Raw genomic sequence first — 19,011 nt, 5'->3', positions numbered from 1 at the left:
GGTGCCCCCCAGTGCCCTCCGCACACTCCCGGTGCCCTCCCGGTGCCCCCCGATGCCCTCCCGGTGACCCCCCGTGCCCTCCAGTGCTCTCCCGGTGCCTCTGGTGCCCTCCGGTGCCCCCCCCGTGTCCTCCCGGTGCCCTCCCGGTGCCCTCCGGTACCCTCCCAATCCCTCCCGGTGCCCCCCGGTGCCTCCCCCGGTGCCCCCCAGTGACCCGCGATGCCCTCCCGGTACCCCCCCGTGCCCCCCCCGGTGCCCTCCCGGTTCTTCCCGGTGCCCCCGGTGCCCCCCGGTGCCCTCCCCGGTGCCCTCCCGGTGCCCTCCGGTGCCCCCGATGCCCCCCGGTGCCCCCCCGGTCCCTTTGCCCTTTTCCCGCAGTTTTGTTTTTTGTTTTTCCCCGGGTTTTTATTTTCCCTCTGGGATTTGCAGGTTTTGTTTTTCCAGTAGCTTGGATTTCTTTTTTTGGCTTTTATTTTTTCCCTTGGGTTTTTTTTTACTTTTTATTTTTTTCCCATATTTTTATTTTCCCCGCAGTTTTTTACTTTTTATTTCCCTATATTTTCATTTCCCCCATAATTTTTTCCCCCATATTTTCATTTCCCCCATATTTTCATTTCCCCCATAATTTTTTCCCCCATATTTTCATTTTCACCATATTTTCATTTTCCCCATATTTTTTCCCCCGTATTTTTATTTTCCCCATATTTTTCCCCGTATTTTTTCCACCCTTATTTTTATTTTTTCCTGCTATTTTCTCCCCCTGTATTTTTATTTCCCCCCATATTTTTCCCCCCAGTATTTTTATTTTCCCCATAGTTCTTCCCCCGGTATTTTTCCCTGTATTTTTATTTTCCCCGTATTTTTCCCACCCTTATTTTTATTTTCCCCGTATTTTTTCCCCTGTATTTTTATTTCCCCCGTATTTTTTCCACGCTTATTTTTATTTTCCCCGTATTTTTTCCCCTGTATTTTTATTTTTCCCGTATTTTTTCCACCCATATTTTTATTTTTTCCCGGTATTTTTTCCCCTGTATTTTTATTTTCCCCACATTTTTTCCCCCGGTATTTTTATTTTTTCCCCCGGTATTTTTATTTTTCCCCCGGTATTTTTATCCCCCCGTATTTTCACTCCCCCGTACTCTGATTTTTTATTTCCCAGCTATTTTTATTTCCCCTCCCCTCCCTCCCGCCGCATTCCCGGCTCATCCCTCGGCCAATTTTCGCAGCTGGACCCGAGCGCGGCGGCGGCGGCGGCGGCGCTGCTGCCCCGGGCGGGCTCGGCCGCCGATAAAAGCGGGAGCGGCCCCGCCGCGGCCGCACTCGGCCCCGAGCGGCCCGGGCACGGCGGGCACCGGGGCACCGGGGCACGGCGGGCACAGCTGGAACGGGGGGCACGGGTTGAACGGGGGGCACAGCTGGAACGGGGGGCACGACCAGCACAGCTGGAACGGCTGGCACAGCTGGAACGGGGGCACGGGTGGAACGGGGGGCACAGCTGGCAGAGCCGGCACAGCTGGCACGGGTAGAACGACTGGCACGGGGGGCACGGGGGGCACGACCAGCACAGCTGGAACGGGTGGCACAGCTGGCTCGGGGGGCACTGGGGGCACGGGTGGCAGAGCCGGCACAGCTGGCACGGGTAGAACAACTGGCACGGGTGGGACAGGGAGCACAGCTGGAACGGGTGGGATCGATAGCACAGCTGGCACGGGGGGCACACCTGGCAGAGCCGGCACAGCTGGCACGGTTGGGACCAATAGCACAGCTGGCACGGGTGGCACGGCGGGCACAGCTGGAACCGATAGCACAGCTGGCACAGGTGGCACAGCTGGCACGGGGGGCACGGCTGGAACGGGGGCACAGCTGGCACGACCAGCACATCTGGCACGGTTGGGACCAATAGCACAGCTGGCACAGATGGCACAGATGGCACGACCGGCACACCTGGCACGGGTGGCACACCTGGCACGGGTGGCAAAGGTGGCACGGTTGGCACAGCTGCTGGCGGTGCTGGCGGTGCTGGGAGATTCGCACGCGGCCAGGACGGCAGGTAAGGATTGGGGTTTGGGGTTTTGGGGGTTTTTGGGGTTTTTGGGGGATTGGGGATTCTGTTTGGGTTTGGGGTTTGGGGTTTTTGGGGTTTGGGGTTTGGGGCTTTGGGTTTGGGGTTTGAGGATTGGGTTTGGGAGTTTTGGGGTTTGGGAGGTTTGGGGTTTTTGGGGTTTGGGGTCTTTGGAGTCTTTGGGGTTTGGGGTGTTTGGGGTGTTTGGGGTTTGGGGTTCGGGGATTGTGTTTGGGTGGGTTTGGATGTTTGGGGTTTGGGTTTGGGCTTTGGGGATTTGCAGTCGGCAGTTTCAGGTTTGGGAGTTGAGGTTTCAGACTGGGGGTTTGGGGTTTGTGGTTTGTGGTTTGGGGTTTGGGGTTTGGGGTTTTTGTGCCACTGGGGTTTTGGGATTCCCAGCGGGAATGAAAGAGGGAAGGGGTGGGGAGGGGACGGTGACAGGGGGGGCTGGCAGGGGGTGGGACCACTGGCACCTGCCAAGGGGGAGGGGGGATGGGGGTCAGGGAAATTTGTCCTTCCTGGGATCACGGGGCTGGAGGGACAGGGACAGGGACAGGGACAGGATGGAGACAGGGACAGGGACGGGGATGGGACAGGACGGGGACAGGGACAGAGACAAGGACAGGGATGGGGACAAGGACAGGAGAGGGGACAGGGATGGGGATAGGGACAGGGATGGGGACAGGGATGGAGACAGGGACGGGGACGGGGACAGGGATAGGACAGGACGGGGACAGGAGAGGAGATGGAGACAGAGATGGGACAGGGACAGAGATGGGACAGGGACAGGGACAGGGACAGGGACAGGGACAGGGACAGGGGCAGGGTGGGCCTGGCACCCCGGCCATGTGGCAGTGCCACCGTGTGTCCCCAGAGCCGCTGGAGAACGCCTCGGGGCCGGGCAGGGCCGGTGTGGGCGGGGAGCCCTGGAACGCCACACCCGGCCTGGGGGAGCTGGACCTGGCCACGGCAGGTGAGGCCACCCCCAGGGCCACCCCGGGGCCACCCCCAAGGCCACCCCGGGGCCACCCCCAGGGCCACCCCCAGGGCCACCGTGTCCCCTCAGCGTCCCCAGGGCACTGCCCACCCCGTGCCACCCCCGCGGGACTGGTGGCGACCCCCGTGACATTCCCACGGGTCTGGGGACAGGGCCCAGCTGATGCCACCCCCCGGGTGACCCTGGGTGGTGACCACCCTGCCGTGTCCCCTGGGGTCACAGCTGTCCCCTCTCCGTGTCCCCGAGTCCCCGCCCCGTGTCCCTCCCTCTGCCCCGTTGGCCGTCCCTGCCCCACCAGCCCTCAGTGGTCACCTCCATCCCCACACCCTCCGTGTCCCCAAGCTGTCCCCAAGCTGTCCCCAACCCATCCCAACCACCCCTAAACTGTCCCCAAGCTGTTCCCAACCATCCCCAACCGTCCCTAACTGTCCCCAAGCCATCCCCAACCGTCCCCAAGCTGTCCCCAATCATCCCCAAGCTATCCCCAACCGTCCCCAACCCATCCCCAACCATCCCCAACTGTCCCCAAGCCATCCCCAACTGTCCCCAAGCTGTCCCCAAGGTGTTCCCAACCATCCCCAACCATTCCCAGCCATCCCCAACCATCCCCAACCTGTCGCCAACCTGTCCCCAAGCTGTCCCCAAGACATCCCCAACTGTCCCCAAGCCATCCCCAACCATCCACAACTGTCCCCAAACTGTCCCCAAGCTGTCCCAACCCATCCCCAACCATCCCCAAACTGTCCCCAACCATCCCCAACCATTCCTAACTGTCCCGAAGCCATCCCCACCCCGTCCCCAAGCTGTCCCCAGCTGTCCCCAACCATCCCCAAGTTGTCCCCAACTGTCCCCAACCATCCCCAACTGTCCCCAAGCCGTCCCCAACCATCCCCAACTGTCCCCAAGACGTCCCCAACTGTCCCCAGCTGTCCCCAAGCCGTCCCCAACCATCCCCAACCGTCCCCAACCATCCCCAACCATCCCCAACCGTCCCCAACCTGTCCCCAAGCCGTCCCCAGCTGTCCCCAACCGTCCCCAAGCCGTCCCTGCTCCCCCTCAGGCCAAGGCGCCGCCTGGACCCGCTGGTTCAACATCGACGGCCCCGGGGGTGACGGTGACCACGAGAGCCTGGCGGCGATCCGCCGGCGCCACGGGCGGCGCGTGTGTGCCCGGCCGGTGGCGGTGCAGGCGCGGAGCCCCGGCGGGCACCGGCACCGGGCCCCGGCCCAGGCCGTGCGGGCCAGCCCCGAGCGCGGCCTGCGCTGCCTGCACCGCGAGCAGCCGGCGGGCACGGCCTGCGCCGACTACAGCGTGCGCTTCCTGTGCCCCCTGGGTGAGTGGGGCGCACCTGGGGGGCACCTGGGCACACCTGGGCACACCTGGGGTACCTGGGGGCACGGCCTGTGCTGACTACAGCGTGCGCTTCCTGTGCCCCCTGGGTGAGTGGGGCACACCTGGGGGACACACCTGGGCACACCTGGGCACACCTGGGGGCACCTGGGTACATCTGGGGGTACACCTGGGCACACCTGGGCACACCTGGGGGCACCTGGGTACATCTGGGGGTACACCTGGGCACACCTGGGCACACCTGGGCACACCTGGGCACACCTGGGGTACCTGGGGGCACGGCCTGCGCCGACTACAGCGTGCGCTTCCTGTGCCCGCTGGGTGAGTGAGGGGCACCTGGGGGCACCTGGGCACACCTGGGCACACCTGGGCACACCTGGGGTACCTGGGGTACCTGGGGGCACCGCCTGCGCCGACTACAGCGTGCGCTTCCTGTGCCCGCTGGGTGAGTGAGGGGCACACCTGGGGGCACCTGGGCACACCTGGGCACACCTGGGCACACCTGGGGTACCTGGGCACACCTGGGGGGCAGCTGGGGTATCTGGGGGCACGGCCTGTGCCAACTACAGCGTGCGCTTCCTGTGCCCGCTGGGTGAGTGAGGGGCACCTGGGGGGCACCTGGGCACACCTGGGGGCAGGTGGGGTACCTAGGGCACACCTGGGGCACCGCCTGCGCCGACTACAGCGTGCGCTTCCTGTGCCCCCTGGGTGAGTGAGGGGCACCTGGGGGCACCTGGGGGACACCTGGGCACACCTGGGCACACCTGGGGTACCTGGGGGCACGGCCTGCGCCGACTACAGCGTGCGCTTCCTGTGCCCGCTGGGTGAATGAGGGGCACCTGGGCACACCTGGGCACACCTGGGGTACCTGGGGAACAGCTGGTGCACGGCCTGCGCCGACTACAGCGTGCGCTTCCTGTGCCCGCTGGGTGAGTGAGGGGCACCTGGGGTACCTGGGGGTACACCTGGGCACACCTGGGGTACCTGGGGACAGCTGGGGCAGCGCCTGCGCCAACTACAGCGTGCACTTCCTGTGCCCGCTGGGTGAGTGGGGCACACCTGGGCACACCTGGGCACACCTGGGGGCACCTGGGCACACCTGGGGGGCAGCTGGGATACCTGGGGGCACGGCCTGCGCCGACTACAGCATGCACTTCCTGTGCCCCCTGGGTGAGTGGGGCACACCTGGGGGCACCTGGGCACACCTGGGCACCTGGGGTACCTGGGGCACCTGGGGGGCAGCTGGGGCCACACCTGGGTACTTGGGGGGTACCTGGGGCAGCTGGGTGAGCCACAGCCACCTGGGCACCTGGGGCACACCTGGGGCACCCCTTTTATCTCCTCTCAACCCCACCTGCGTCCCACCTTTGTGTCACCTGTGTCCCACCTTTGTGTCACCTGTGTCCCACCCCTGTCCCCCCCGCGCGGCGCGATGGGGGCGTTCCTTCCCCTTTTAACCCCTCGGCTGCCGCGTCCAGCCCCAGTAACGCCCAGTCTCCCGCAGATCACGTGTACTGGTCGCACTGGTCGCCCTGGAGCCCCTGCTCGAGCAGCGCCTGCGGCGCCCGGGGCACGCAGAGCCGCTCCCGCCGCTGCGGCAGCGCCCGCAGCCCGGCCCCGCTCCGGGAGCTCCGGTGCCGCGGCAAAGGCACCGAGCGGCGGCCCTGCGGCACCGGGCCCTGCCCAGGTACGGGGCGGAGCCCGCGGGGACACGGCCGGGGAGGGGACACGGGGCGGGGGTGGCACCTGAGCCCCTCCTGTCCCCAAATGCCGCTGGGGAGGGGACACGGGGTGGGGGTGGCACCTGAGCCCCCCCCGTCCCTGGGTGGTTCTGGGGAGGGGACAGAGGTGGGGGTGGCAGAAGGACCCCCGGATCCCGCGGTGTCACCATCACTGGGTGCTGCTGGGGAGGGTGCAGAAGTGGGGGTGGCACCTGAACCCCGCCTGTCCCCGGGGGCTCTTGGGGAGGGGACACGGGGCGGGGGTGGCACCTGAACCCCGCCTGTCCCCGGGGGCTGTTGGGGAGGGGACACGAGGTGGGGGTGGCAGGTAGGGACCCCCGGATCCCGCGGTGTCACCGTCCCCGGGTGCTGCTGGGGAGGGGACAGAAGTGGGGGTGGCACTGAGCCCCGCCTGTTCCCAAATGCCGCTGGGGAGGGGACACGGGGTGGGGGTGGCAGAAGGACCCCCGGGTCCCGCGGTGTCACCGTCACTGGGTGCTGCTGGGGAGGGGACACAGGGTGGGGGTGGCACCTGAGCCCCCCCTGTCCCCAGGTGACGCTGGGGAGGGGGCACGGGGTGGCCACAGAGCGGCTGCTGGAGGTGGCACTGGGCTGTGACAAGGACAGGGATCTCTCCAAGGACCCGAATGCCCCCTCTCAGCCCCCACAGCGGGAGCAGGTGTGAAAATCCACCTGGTGCCACCTGGTGTCACCTGGTGTCACCCACCTCTGAGCCGGGGGTGTGCCGGTGACCGTCCCCACCGGGACTGTCCCCTCAGAGCCCACCTGGACGGAGTGGGGCGCGTGGGGTCCCTGCTCCCGCAGCTGCGGCCGCTCGGGGACGCGCGTCCGGCGCCGGAGCTGCCGCCCCGCCGAGAACCCGCCGTGTCCCGGCCGTGCCACCGAGGCGCAGAAATGCCACCCGTCCCCGTGCCCCGGTAACCCCCCCGCCGCCCCCTCGGCGGTGCCCGCGCCCCCCGAGGGCTCCGAGCCCCCCGCGGGCTGCCCCGGGCTCACGCTGCAGGGCACGGTGGCGACGGCGGCGGGGGTGGCGCTGCCCGGTGCCCGCGTGTACCTGGAGGGGCGCCCGCCGGTGCTGCTGGCCCGCAGCGATGCCCGGGGCGGTTTCACGGCCTCGGGGCTGTGCCCGGGCCCCGCCGCCAACCTCAGCGCTCACCGCGACGGCTTCGCCCCGGGGCTGGCGCCTCTCGTCACCGACGGCTCGGGCGTGGCCCAGGCGCACCTGAGGCTGCGGCGGCTCGGTGAGAAACCGGCGGGGTGGGGGCGGGTTTTGGGGTACCCCAGGGGGGGACGGGGGGTGCCCATGGGCTCGCTGCCCCTCTCGCCCTCCGCAGAGAAGCCCTACATGGTGCTGCAGCCCGCGGGCAGGGTGAGGGAGGCCGGGCAGGACGTGACCTTCTGCTGCAAAGCCTCGGGCACCCCCGCGCCCCACAAATATTACTGGTGAGCACGCACAGCGGGCACGGGAGGTGGCGGTGGCGGCGGTGTCCCCGCTGAGCGTGTCGCCTGTCGCCTGTCGCCGCAGGTACCACAACGGGACGCGGCTGGAGGGGACGGAGCGCGGCAGCGGCCGCCTGGAGCTGCGGGGGTTGGCAGCGGAGCAGGCGGGCACCTACCACTGCAAAGCCAGCTCCGAGGCGGGCGCCATCCGCTCGGCGCCCGCGCAGCTCACCGTGCTGGGTGAGCGAGCACGGGGGATCCCTCCGGGGTGGCGAGACCCCCGCTGACCCCTCTAATTCCCCCCTCCCTCCCCTCCGTGCCCGCAGCGCCGGGCCAGCAGAGCTGCAGGGCGGAACCGGAGCCCAGCCTGGTGGAGCTGCCCAGCGAGTGCCCGCAGGACGCCAGCGGCTCCCGCTACTACAACGTGGGGCGCTGCCCGGCCTCGCCGTGCCCGGGAGGCCCCGCCGAGCCCTCGGGCTGCGGGGGAGAGTCGGGGCTGTGCTGCGGGGTGCGGAGGATGGAGCTGCGGGAGGTGCGGTGCGCCGGCTCCGCGCTGCCCCTCAAGGTGGTGGCCGAGTGCGGCTGCGGGCCCTGCGTGCGGCCCCGGGTGCTGGTGCAGGGCCGGGTGACGGCTGCCGACACCGGGGAACCGCTGCGCTTCGGCCACATCTTCCTCGGGGGCAGGAAGGTGGGCTTCACCGACTACCGGGGCTCCTTCACCATCGAGGTGCCGCCCGACACGCAGCGCTTGGTCGCTCGCTTCGTGGACGGCCAGCAGCGCTTGGTGGACGCCGTCAAGGTGCTGCCCTTCGACCGGCGGGGCGGAGCCGTGTACCAGGAGGTGAAGATGCTGCGCAAGAAGGAACCGGTGGAGCTGGACGGAGGGCGGAGCAACGCCATCCCGCTGGGCGAGGCGGGCGGCCGGGAGCCGGTCGGGGAGCTGCTGCTGCCGGCCGGAGCTTTCCTGAGGCCGTCCGGGGAGGTTTTCAACGGCACCGTCAAGGCCAGCGTCACCTTCGTGGACCCGAGGGACGTGGGCACGGCCAGCGCCGCCTCCAGCGACCTGAGCTTCGCCAACGCCGAGGGGGAGATCGTGCCCCTGCGCACCTACGGCATGTTCGCCGTGGATTTCCGCGAAGGCGAGAGCGGCGCGGCGCTGCAGGCGGGGCCCGTGCAGGTGAGGATGGACGCGGGGCAGGTGTGGATGGCCGAGCACCTGCAGAAGATGATGCTGTGGTCCTTGAACCCCGAGAGCGGCCTGTGGGAGGAAGAGGCGGCGCTGCGGCCGGTGGGGGGAGGCGGCCGGAGGAAGAGGGAGGAGAGAACCTTCCTGGTGGGCAACCTGGAGATCCGCGAGCGGCGCCTCTTCAACCTGGACGTGCCCGAGGATCGCCGCTGCTTCGTCAAGGTCAGGGCTTACAGCAACGAGAAATTCAACCCCTACGAGCAGCTGGAAGGGGTGGTGGTCAGCCTGATCAACCTGGAGCCGCAGCCCGGTTTCCCCAGCAACCCGCGGGCCTGGGGCCGCTTCGACAGCGCCGTCACCGGCCCCAACGGCGCCTGCCTGCCCGCCTTTTGCGACGCCCGGCGCCCCGACGCTTACACGGCGCTGGTGACGGCCACGCTGGGCGGGGAGGAGCTGGAAGCCGTGGCCTCCAGCCCCAAGCTGAACCCCAACGCCGTGGGGGTGGCGCAGCCCTACCTGGACAAGCTGGGTTACCGCCGCTCGGACCACGAGGACGCGGCGCTGAAGAAGACGGCGTTCCAGATCAACGTGGCCAAACCCGACCCCGATGACGCTGACGAGAACAACGGCCCCGTCTATTCCTACCGGAGCCTGCGGGAGTGCGAGGAGGCGCCGGTCGGCGCCAACCACCTGCGCTTCTACCGCGTGGAGGTGGATAAGTACGAGTACAACGTGGTGCCCTTCAAGGAGAGCGACGTCACCTCGTGGACCGGCGATTACCTGGCGTGGTGGCCCAACCCGCAGGAATTCCGGGCGTGTTTCATCAAGGTGCGGCTGGAGGGGCCGCAGGAGTACATGGTGAGGTCGAGGAACGTCGGGGGCGGCCACCCCCGCACGCGGGGCCAGCTCTACGGGCTGCGGGACAGCCGGAGCGTGCGGGACCCGCTGCTGGACAACACCTCGGGAGCCTGCGTGGAGTTCAAGTGCGGAGGGATGCTCTTCGATCAGAGCCTGGCCGACAGGACCCTGGTGTCCGTGGTGCCGCAGGGCAGCTGTCGCCGCACGGCCGTCAACGCCCTCCTGCGGGATTACCTGAGCCGCCACCCTCCGCTGGCCGACAATAATCACACCGGGGCTTTCTCCATGCTGGCCCCGCTGGACCCGCTGGGCCACAACTACGGCATCTACACCGTGACGGACCAGAGCCCGCGGCTGGCCAAGGAAATCGCCATCGGCCGCTGCTTCGCGGGCACCTCGGACGGTTTCTCCAGGGAGATGAGGGCGGGCGAGGGCACGGCCGTCACCTTCGAGTGCCAGGAGCGGCCTGCGGGCAGGGAGAGCCTCTTCCAGCGCCTGCTGAGCGCCCCGGCCGAGGCGCTGGCCGAGATCCGCAGGGAGATGGGCAGCTCCGAGCTGCGCCGCGCTCCCCCCGAGGTGATGGACTTCGCCTCCGGATCCCCCCGCCGCACCCCCAGCGGTCAGCGGAGACCGGGCCGGCCGCGGGGACAACCCTGAGTCCCCTCCGCGTCCCCTCCCCGGCTCTGCTTTGTCGCCTCCTTTCCCCGTCGCTTTTGGCCGCGCTCATTTATAACGCCCGAAGGATCGGGGGGGATGCGCGGAGGGGGCGCGGGGGGCGGCGGGGACGTGGGGAGGGGGTCCCGCCGCCCCCCCGGTGCTGTTGCTGCCTCCTCTCGGTGCTCAGCCCCGCGCCGGCGGTGCCGCGGACGGGATGGGAATAAAAGGAATAAAAGAGGGGCTGGGGGCGAACCGGGGAAGGGGCGGGCATGGCCAGGGGGTCCCCGCCCGGTGCTTTGCCCGGTGCCACCGGCGCAGCCCCGGTGTGCCCGCGCCGGGAGCCGGGGGCGCTGCTTTCATCCCCAAATCCCACAAAACCGGGATTTTTTGGGGGGGAGGAGAGGAAACCCCAAGGACAACGCGGATCAAACCCCCTCCCTCCGCTGCCACCCCCACCCGGGGGTCGGTGCCACCGCCCCCCGCGGCACCTCGGCCACCGGGCCCGCCCGGATCCGGGCGGATTTGTACATTATTTATTACAAAATATAAATTCTTATACACCCTGACTGCTGGGCTTCTCCGCGACGGGGTGGGGGTGGCCCAGCCCCTCGTGTCGTGTCCCCCCGCGTGTCCCCGTTGTCCCCAAGCCCTGCCCCCGTTCGGTAGCACGCTGCTGTTTGCCTTGGGCCGGGCTCAGCCGGGCTGGCGGCGGCGGCGGGGGCTCGGTGCCAACTCCCCGCCGCCAGCGGGACGTGGCAGCCGGGACGGGGGGGACCCACCCGGATCCCCCCCTTTGGCACCGGGACGTGCCAAGCCACCGCTTGGGCACCCCGGGCAGGGTGGGGTGGCTCTGTCCTGCTGCCACCTGGGTGTCCCCAGCGCGGTTATTTTTGGCCGCGCGTCCCCCCCCCTCTCCGTTCCCTCTCGCCGCTCCCCGCCGGGCCAGGCGCGGATGCTGTAATGGAACAGGCGGCGTTGAACGGGGCCAAACCCGGGACAACATTTCCCTTCTCCAAGCCGCCCTGGCCCCGGCGCGGCATTTTTCCACCCTTTTTTCCATCCTTCTCGGCATCAAAGCGGGGCGCGGGGGGGGTTCCTTGGCCCGAGCAGCGGCCAAATCCCGGCCCGGTCCCGCCGGGATGCGATCCCAGCGCGGGCGGATGCCGGCGCGGCGGGGGGGACCGGGAGGGACCGGGAGGGACCGGGAATGTTGAGATTCCACGGCGAGGTGTCGATCCAACCCCTCCCTCCTTCCCAAAAATCTGGCTGCTCCCTGGCCTGGGTTCCCCCTGTGCCCGGTGTTGTTTTTCTCTGGGTTCTCCTTGTCCTGGATTTCCCCTTAGCCTGGATTTTTCCTCTCCTGGATTTTCCTTATCCTGGGTTCTCCTTAATCTGAATTTTCTTTATTCTGGATTCTCCCCATCCTGAATTTTTCTTATCCTGGATTTTTCCTATTTTGGATTTTTTCCTATCCTGGGTTCTCCTTGTCCTGGATTTTTCCCTATCCTGGATTTTCCCTGTCCTGGATTTTTCCCTATCCTGGATTTTTCCCTATCCTGGATTTTCCCCATCCTGGATTTTTCCTATCCTCCATTTTCCCCATCTTGGATTTTCCTTCTCCCAGATTTTTCCCCATCCTGGATTTTCCCCATCCTGGATTTTCCTTTTTCTCCCGGATTTTCCTTCTCCTGGATCCTGTTTTTCCCCGGATCCCGATTTTCCCCGAATTCCAGGAATTGTCCCCAGGGGGTTCCAGGTCCCCTCCCCTGCGACATCCCGGGGGGAGGCTCCGGCCGGGAATGTGGGAATTCCAGGTGGGAATTCCAGGTGGGAATTCTTGGGGCCGGGAAGGAAAAAAAAAGGAGGGGAAAAGGCCAAAAAAAAAAAAAGGGAAAATAGGAGAAAAAAATGGGGAAAAAAAGGGGGAGAAGGACAAAAATTAAATTTTTTTTAAAAAGAGGGACAGAAGGGGTGACCCCAAATCCCAGGGACCCCGAGCTGTGGGATGGGGGATCCAGGGGGGATTTTGGGGGGTTTTGGGTTAAATCCCGTCCATTTTCCCACTTTTTTTATGGAATGTGGGATGGGGATGCAGCGAGGACACCCCGAAAATTCCCGGCCGTGGATTTTGGGGTGACCCCAAATTTAATTGGATTTAACCCCTGGAGGATCCGGGAGGTGGGAGAGGGGCTGGGAAAATCCCGAGATGAGAAAAAAATCAGATAAAAACCAAAAAAACCCAAAAAATCCCTTTTTTCCCCCATTTCCGGCCCCATTCCAAGAGTGGGGGAAGGGATCGGGAGCTCGGAGCAGCTCCCGCCCCGCCCAGACAATTTGGGATGGCCAAATCCCAAAAAAATCCCCCAAAAAAACCGGGAAAAAGATGTGCCAGCACATCGGGAACCTCAGAGAAGCTTTTTTAGGATATTCCCCCTCCTCCAGCACCCCAAAAACCCCACGGGGAAGCGGGAGTGGAAGGATTTGGGATTTTATTTTGATTTTTTGGGGTTTTTTTTTTGGGATATTTTACCCCAAAAAGGAGCTGGAAAGGCCCCTGGGAAGCCGCTTTTGTTGGGTTTATTTTTATTTTTATTTTTTTATTTTTATTTTTTTTTTTATTTCTTTGAAAGAATGGAAAATGTAATGACAGGCTGGGGATGAAAAGGATGAAAGGAAGCAGCTGGAAAGGCCCAAAATAGAGAAAAATCCACCCAAAAATAAACCAGAGGGAACAGGCGGGGGGAAAAGGGGAAGGGGAGGATTTGGGGATCCCCTCTGCAGGACCTGGCCCCAAATGGGGCAATCCTGGGGACCCCAAAAAAGGGAATTCCTGGGGATCCCAAATGGAACATTCCAGAAATCCCAAATCTGGGAATTCCTGGGGATCCCAAATCCGGGAATTCCTGGGGATCCCAAATGGAACATTCCAGAAACCCCAAATCTGGGAATCCCTGGGGACCCCAAAGTGGAACATTCCAGAAACCCCAAATCTGAGAATTCTTGGGGATCCCAAATGGAACATTCCAGAAACCCCAAATCTGAGAATTCCTGGGGATCCTGAACCGGAACATTCCAGAAACCCCAAATTGGAGCATCCTGGGGGACCCTAAAAAAGGGAATTCCTGGGAATCCCAATTGGAACATTCCAGAAACCCCAAATCAGAGAATCCTGACCTGGATCATCCCTGGGGACCCCAAACCTGGGAATCTCTGGGGATCCTGAATTGGAACATTCCAGAAACCCCAAATCTGGGAATCCTGAACTGGATCATCCCTGGGGACCCCAAAAAAGGGAATCCCTGGGGATCCCCAATTGGAACATTCCAGAAACCCCAAATCTGGGAATCCTGAATTGGAGCATCCCTGGGGACCCCAAATCTGGGAATTCCTGGGAATCCCCAATTGGAACATTCCAGAAACCCCAAATCAGAGAATCCTGAATTGGATCAGCCCTGGGGACCCCACATTGGAATCCCTGGGAATCCTGAATCGGAACATTCCAGAAACCCCAAATCTGGGAATCGTGGACCTGGAGCATCCCTGGGAATCCCAAACCGGAGCGTTCCGGCCCATCCAGCTGTGGGATTCCAGCTGTGGGATTCCAGCCCGTCTGGCCAGAGCCGGGAAAAACCCTGATCCCAAAAATCCCCGATCCCAAAAATCCCCGATCCCAAAAATCCCCAAAATCCCCAAAAATCCCAAAAATCCCCAACCCCAAAATCTCTGAACCCCAAAATCCCCAACCCCAAAAATCCCCAATACCAAAATCTCTGATCCCAAAAGTCCTGATCCCAAAAATCCCAAAATCCCCAATCCCAAAATTCCAATCCCCAAAAATCCCTGATCCCAAAAGTCCCCAATCCCAAAAATCCCAAAAAATCCCCAAAAGTCCCCAACCCCAAAATCCTGATCCTAAAAACCCCTGATCCCCAAAATCCCTGATCCCAAAAACTCAGATCCCAAAAATCCCCCAAAAAATCCCCAATCCCAAAAACCCCAAAAATCCCCAAAATCCCAAAAATCCCTGACCCCAAACAATCCCCACAATATTTCTTTTTTTCCAAGTTATTTTATTTTATATTTTATTTTATTTTATATTTTATTTTATATTTTATTTTCTATTTCATTTTCTATTTCATTTTCTAGTTCATTTTATATTTTATTTTATATTTTATTTTATATTTTATTTTATATTTCATTTTCTATTTTATTTTATATTTCATTTTATATTTCATTTTCTATTTTATTTTCTATTTTATTTCACTTAATTTCTATTTTATTCTATTTTATTTTACATATTTTATTTTATTTTATTTTATTTTATTTTATTTTATTTTATTTTATTTTATTTTATTTTATTTTATTTTATTTTATTTTATTTTATTTTCCATATTTTATTTTCTTATTTCCATTTTATTTTACAACTTTTATTTCATTTTATTTTTTTTTTCAGCCCCTTCTGGAAAAACCATCTCCATCATTTTTCTTTCATTTATTTTTCTTCTTTATTTTCCTTTTTCCAGCTATTTTTGACCCATTTTTTTGGCTCCTTTCCCCTCCCCTCTCTTCCAACCCATCAATAACAACAAAAAAAAAAACATTTTTACATTTTTAAATCTTTTTCGCTGACTCTTCACCGACTCTGCCAAAATTTTTTCATCCTCCAGATGGCCCCAAAAATCATCAAAAAAAAGGGAAAAAAAAGGGAAAAAAAATCCTTTAAAAATTAAAAATAGTCCGGGAGTTTCAGGCGATATTTGGGGTTTTTCTCTTTTTATTTTTATTTTTATTTTTCTTTTTTTTGGGTTTTTTAAATTAAATATTTTGTCACATGAAGAGGGAGATCTAAAAGGGGAGCTGCTGATTTTGGGGGGTTTGGGGGAGATTTTGGGGTTTTTTGGGGATTTTTTGGGGCTTTTTTGGGGCTTTTTTGGGGTATTTTGGGGATATTTTTGGGATTTTTTGGGGGGATTTTTGGGGGATTTTGGGGGGATTTTTTGGGGCTTTTTTGGGGTAATTTTGGGGATATTTTTGGGATTTTTTTCGGGGATTTTTGGGGGATTTTTGGGGGTATTTTTGGGGATATTTTTGGGATTTTTTTCGGGGATTTTTGGGGTATTTAGGGGGGATTTTTGGGGCTTTTTTGGGGTGGTTTTGGGGGATAGTTTTGGGATTTTTTGGGGGGATTTTTGGGGTATTTTGGAGGGATTCTTTGGGGCTTTTTGGGGCTTTTTTTGGGGTATTTTTGGGAATATTTTTGGGATATTTTTGGGATTTTTTGGGGGGTATTTTTGGGATATTTTTGGGATACTTTGGGATATCTTTGGGGATATCTTTGGGTTATTTGGGGAGATTTTTGAGGATTCTGGGATATTTTGGGGATATTTTTTGGGTATTTTGTGGGGATTTGGGGGATATTTTAGGGATTCTTGGGGGATATTTTTGGGGGTGTTTTTTTGGGATATTTTAGGGATTTTGGGGGGTATTTTTGGGGTATTTTTGGGATATTTTTTGGATATTTTTGGGGGTATTTTGGAGCGACACCGGGTGGCACTGGTGGCACTAGGCAGTGCCGGTTTGGGGACACTGGTGGCACTGGTGGCACTGGGCAGTGCCAGTTCTGGCCACAGGGGGGCGCTGAGTGCCTTGGCCCTGCCCCCTGTGTGTGACGTCATCCGTCGTGATGACGTCACCCCAAATCCCCGCCCCTAAATTCGCATCTCCGCCCCTAAATCCCCGCCCCCGACCCCAAATCCCCGCCCCCGACCCCAAATCCCCGCCCCCGACCCCAAATCCCCATCCCTGACCCCAAATCCCTCTCCCCGGCCCCAAATCCCCGCCCCCGACCCCAAATCCCCTTCTCTGACCCCAAATCCCCATCCCCGACCCCAAATCCCCCTCCCTGACCCCAAATCCCCGCCCCCGACCCCAAATCCCCGCCCCTGACCCCAAATCCCCCTCCCTGACCCCAAATCCCTCTCCCCGACCCCAAATCCCCACCCCCGACCCCAAATCCCCCTCCCTGACCCCAAATCCCCTCTCCCGACCCCAAATCCCCTCTCCCGACCCCAAATCCTCCTCTCTAACCCCAAATCCCTCTCCCTGACCCCAAATCCCCACCCCCGACCCCAAATCCCCACCCCCGACCCCAAATCCCCACCCCCGACCCCAAATCCCTCTCCCTGACCCCAAATCCCTGACCCCACAGCTCCATTCCCGACCCCACAGCCCCCAGCTCTCCCAGCACAGCCAGGGGGTCCCGGCGCTGTCCCCAGTCCCGGTTGGTGCCACCCTTGTCCCCGTGCCCACCTCGTCCTGCACCGTGTCGTGAGCGGCTTGGGGACACCCCCGGGCCACCCTCAGCACCCCAGGGTGACACTGAAGGCCCCAGGGTGCTGGCATTCAGCACGGCTCCCGTGGCACGGGCTGGCACGGCTGGCATTCAGCACGGCTTTACCCGGTCCTGGCACGCCTGGCACGGGCTGGCATCCAGCACGGCTTTACCCGGTCCTGGCACGGGCTGGCACGGGCTGGCATTCAGCACGGCTTTACCCGGTCCTGGCACGGGTTGGCATTCAGCACGGCTTTACTGGGTGCTGGCACGCCTGGCATGGCTGGCATCCAGCACGGCTTTACCCGGTCCTGGCACGCCTGGCACGGGCTGGCATCCAGCACGGCTTTACCCGGTCCTGGCACGCCTGGCACGGGCTGGCATTCAGCACGGCTTTACCCGGTCCTGGCACGGCTTTACCCGCTCCTGGCACGCCTGGCACGGCGGGCATTCAGCACGGCTTTACTGGGGGCTGGCACGGCTGTACCCGCTCCTGGCACGGCTGGCATTCAGCACGGCTTTACCCGCTCCTGGCACGCCTGGCATTCAGCACGGCTTTGCCCGGGTCCTGGCACGGCTTTACCCTCTCCTGGCACGGCTTTACTCGCTCCTGGCACGGCTTTACCCGGGTCCTGGCACGCCTGGCACGGCTTTACCCGCTCCTGGCACGGCTGTACCCGCTCCTGGCACGGCTGTACCCGCTCCTGGCACGCCTGGCATTCAGCACGGCTTTACTGGGGCTGGCACGGACACGGCGGTGGCAGCGGGGGTGACAGCGCGACAGGAAAGCGGCTCCCGGGGGGAGGGGACAGAGCTGCGCCCCCACAGCCGGCGCGTGGCAGTTTTGGGGTAAAATTCTCATTATGAGACAGCGGCGGGCGGGGCTGGCACGGGGGACACGCTGGGGACATCAGCGGGGACATTGCGGGGTCCCCCGAGCCCCTCGGTGCGGTGCCAGCCCCGTGTGGGGGACAAGGGGACAGGTTGGGGACAAAGGGACGGGGGCGAGGTGTCCGTGGGGTCGGCGCCTTCTTTGGTTTAAATGTCGGGGATTTTGGGGGCGAGGGGACAGGTGGCACCGCCTGGCACGGCGGGTGGCACCGGGGACATCCTCGGGTGGCTCCTCCAGCCGTGCGCGGCTCCCGGGAATGGGGGGGGGATCGAGTGCTCCGGGATCCCGAGGATCCGGGCGGGAATTATCGGGAATCGCGGGAATCGTCACCGGGAATCAGCACCGGGAATCAGCACCGGGAATTCCGGGAATCATCACCGGGAACCCCGGGAATCATCACCGGGAATCCCGAGAATCGTCACCGGGAATCATCACCGGGAATTCCGGGAATTGTCACCGGGAATCATCACCGGGAATCCCGAGAATCGTCACCAGGAATCATCACCGGGAATTCCGGGAATCAGCACCGGGAATCCCGGGAATCATCACCGGGAATCCCGGGAATCGTCACCGGGAATCATCACTGGGAATCCCGGGAATCATCACCGGGAATCGTCACCGGGAATTCCGGGAATCATCACCGGGAATTCCGGGAATCGTCCCCGGGAGTCCCGGGAATGGGGGTCCCGCTGTCCCCCGCCGCTCCCGGGGTGGATCCCGGGGGACGGAGCCGCGGGAAAGGTCCGGGGGTGGCTCTGCCCTAAAAGCGCTGCTGGCAGCGGGGACGTGGCCGTGGCGGCAGTGGGGACGCGCCGTGATCCCGGGAATCTTCATCATCCTCATCCTCATCCTCATCCTCATCCTCATCCTCATCCTCATCCTCATCCTCATCCTCATCCTCATCCTCATCCCAGCAGGAGCTGCCGAACCCCACAAGGATCCCCCAAACTCCGGGCAAATCCCGACCCGGGGGAGCCTCTGGATTCTCCCGAAAACCGCCCCAAAAATCCCTGCGGGGACCCTCGGTGTCCTCCCGGTGTCCCCGGGACCCTCCGTGTCCTCCCGGTGTCTCCGGTGTCCTTCCGTGTCCTCCCGGTGTCCCCGGGTCGTTCCGTGTCCTCCCGGTGTCCTTCCGTGTCCTCCCAGTGTCCCCCGGTCCTTCCGTGTCCTCCTGGTGTCGCCGCCTCCTCTCGGTGTCCCCCGGTGTCGCTGTGTGCGGGAACGACAACGACGGCGACAAAAAAAACCGGGACGGAGCCGCTCCAGAGCCGGGGACGGGGACCGGGGATGACGTGTCCGGGGTTGGGGACAGTCCGTGCCGTGTCCCCGCTGTCCCCGGGGTTGGGGACCGTCCGTGCCGTGTCCCCGCTGTCCCCCCGCGCTTGGGGACTCGGTGTGACGTGTCCGGCGTCCAGGGACCAAGTGTGGCGTGTCCAGGTGTGGCATGTCCGGGGTTGGGGACCGGCTGAGCCGTGTCCCCGCGGTTTGGGGACTCG

The 19,011-nt window shown here is 62.0% G+C and overlaps 1 protein-coding gene across 1 annotated transcript; it reads left to right on the top strand.

Moving 5' to 3' along the window:
- Window positions 1-1,917: 1,917 nt before the first annotated feature.
- On the top strand, window positions 1,918-18,984 carry CILP2 (cartilage intermediate layer protein 2; the record flags this gene model as incomplete). Its single annotated transcript, XM_084220961.1, has 11 exons — window positions 1,918-2,050; window positions 2,937-3,035; window positions 4,120-4,392; window positions 5,914-6,096; window positions 6,910-7,392; window positions 7,486-7,594; window positions 7,677-7,831; window positions 7,918-10,254; window positions 10,940-11,131; window positions 17,753-18,256; window positions 18,662-18,984. The coding sequence occupies 11 exons, from the start codon at window positions 1,918-1,920 to the stop codon at window positions 18,982-18,984; spliced, it is 4,791 nt and encodes a 1,596-aa protein (XP_084077087.1).
- Window positions 18,985-19,011: the final 27 nt, after the last annotated feature.

Source organism: Fringilla coelebs (genome assembly GCF_963513975.1).
Source record: "Fringilla coelebs genome assembly, chromosome: 24".
NCBI classification, from domain to species: domain Eukaryota; kingdom Metazoa; phylum Chordata; class Aves; order Passeriformes; family Fringillidae; genus Fringilla; species Fringilla coelebs.
This window is presented reverse-complemented; position numbering and strand designations above follow the sequence as displayed.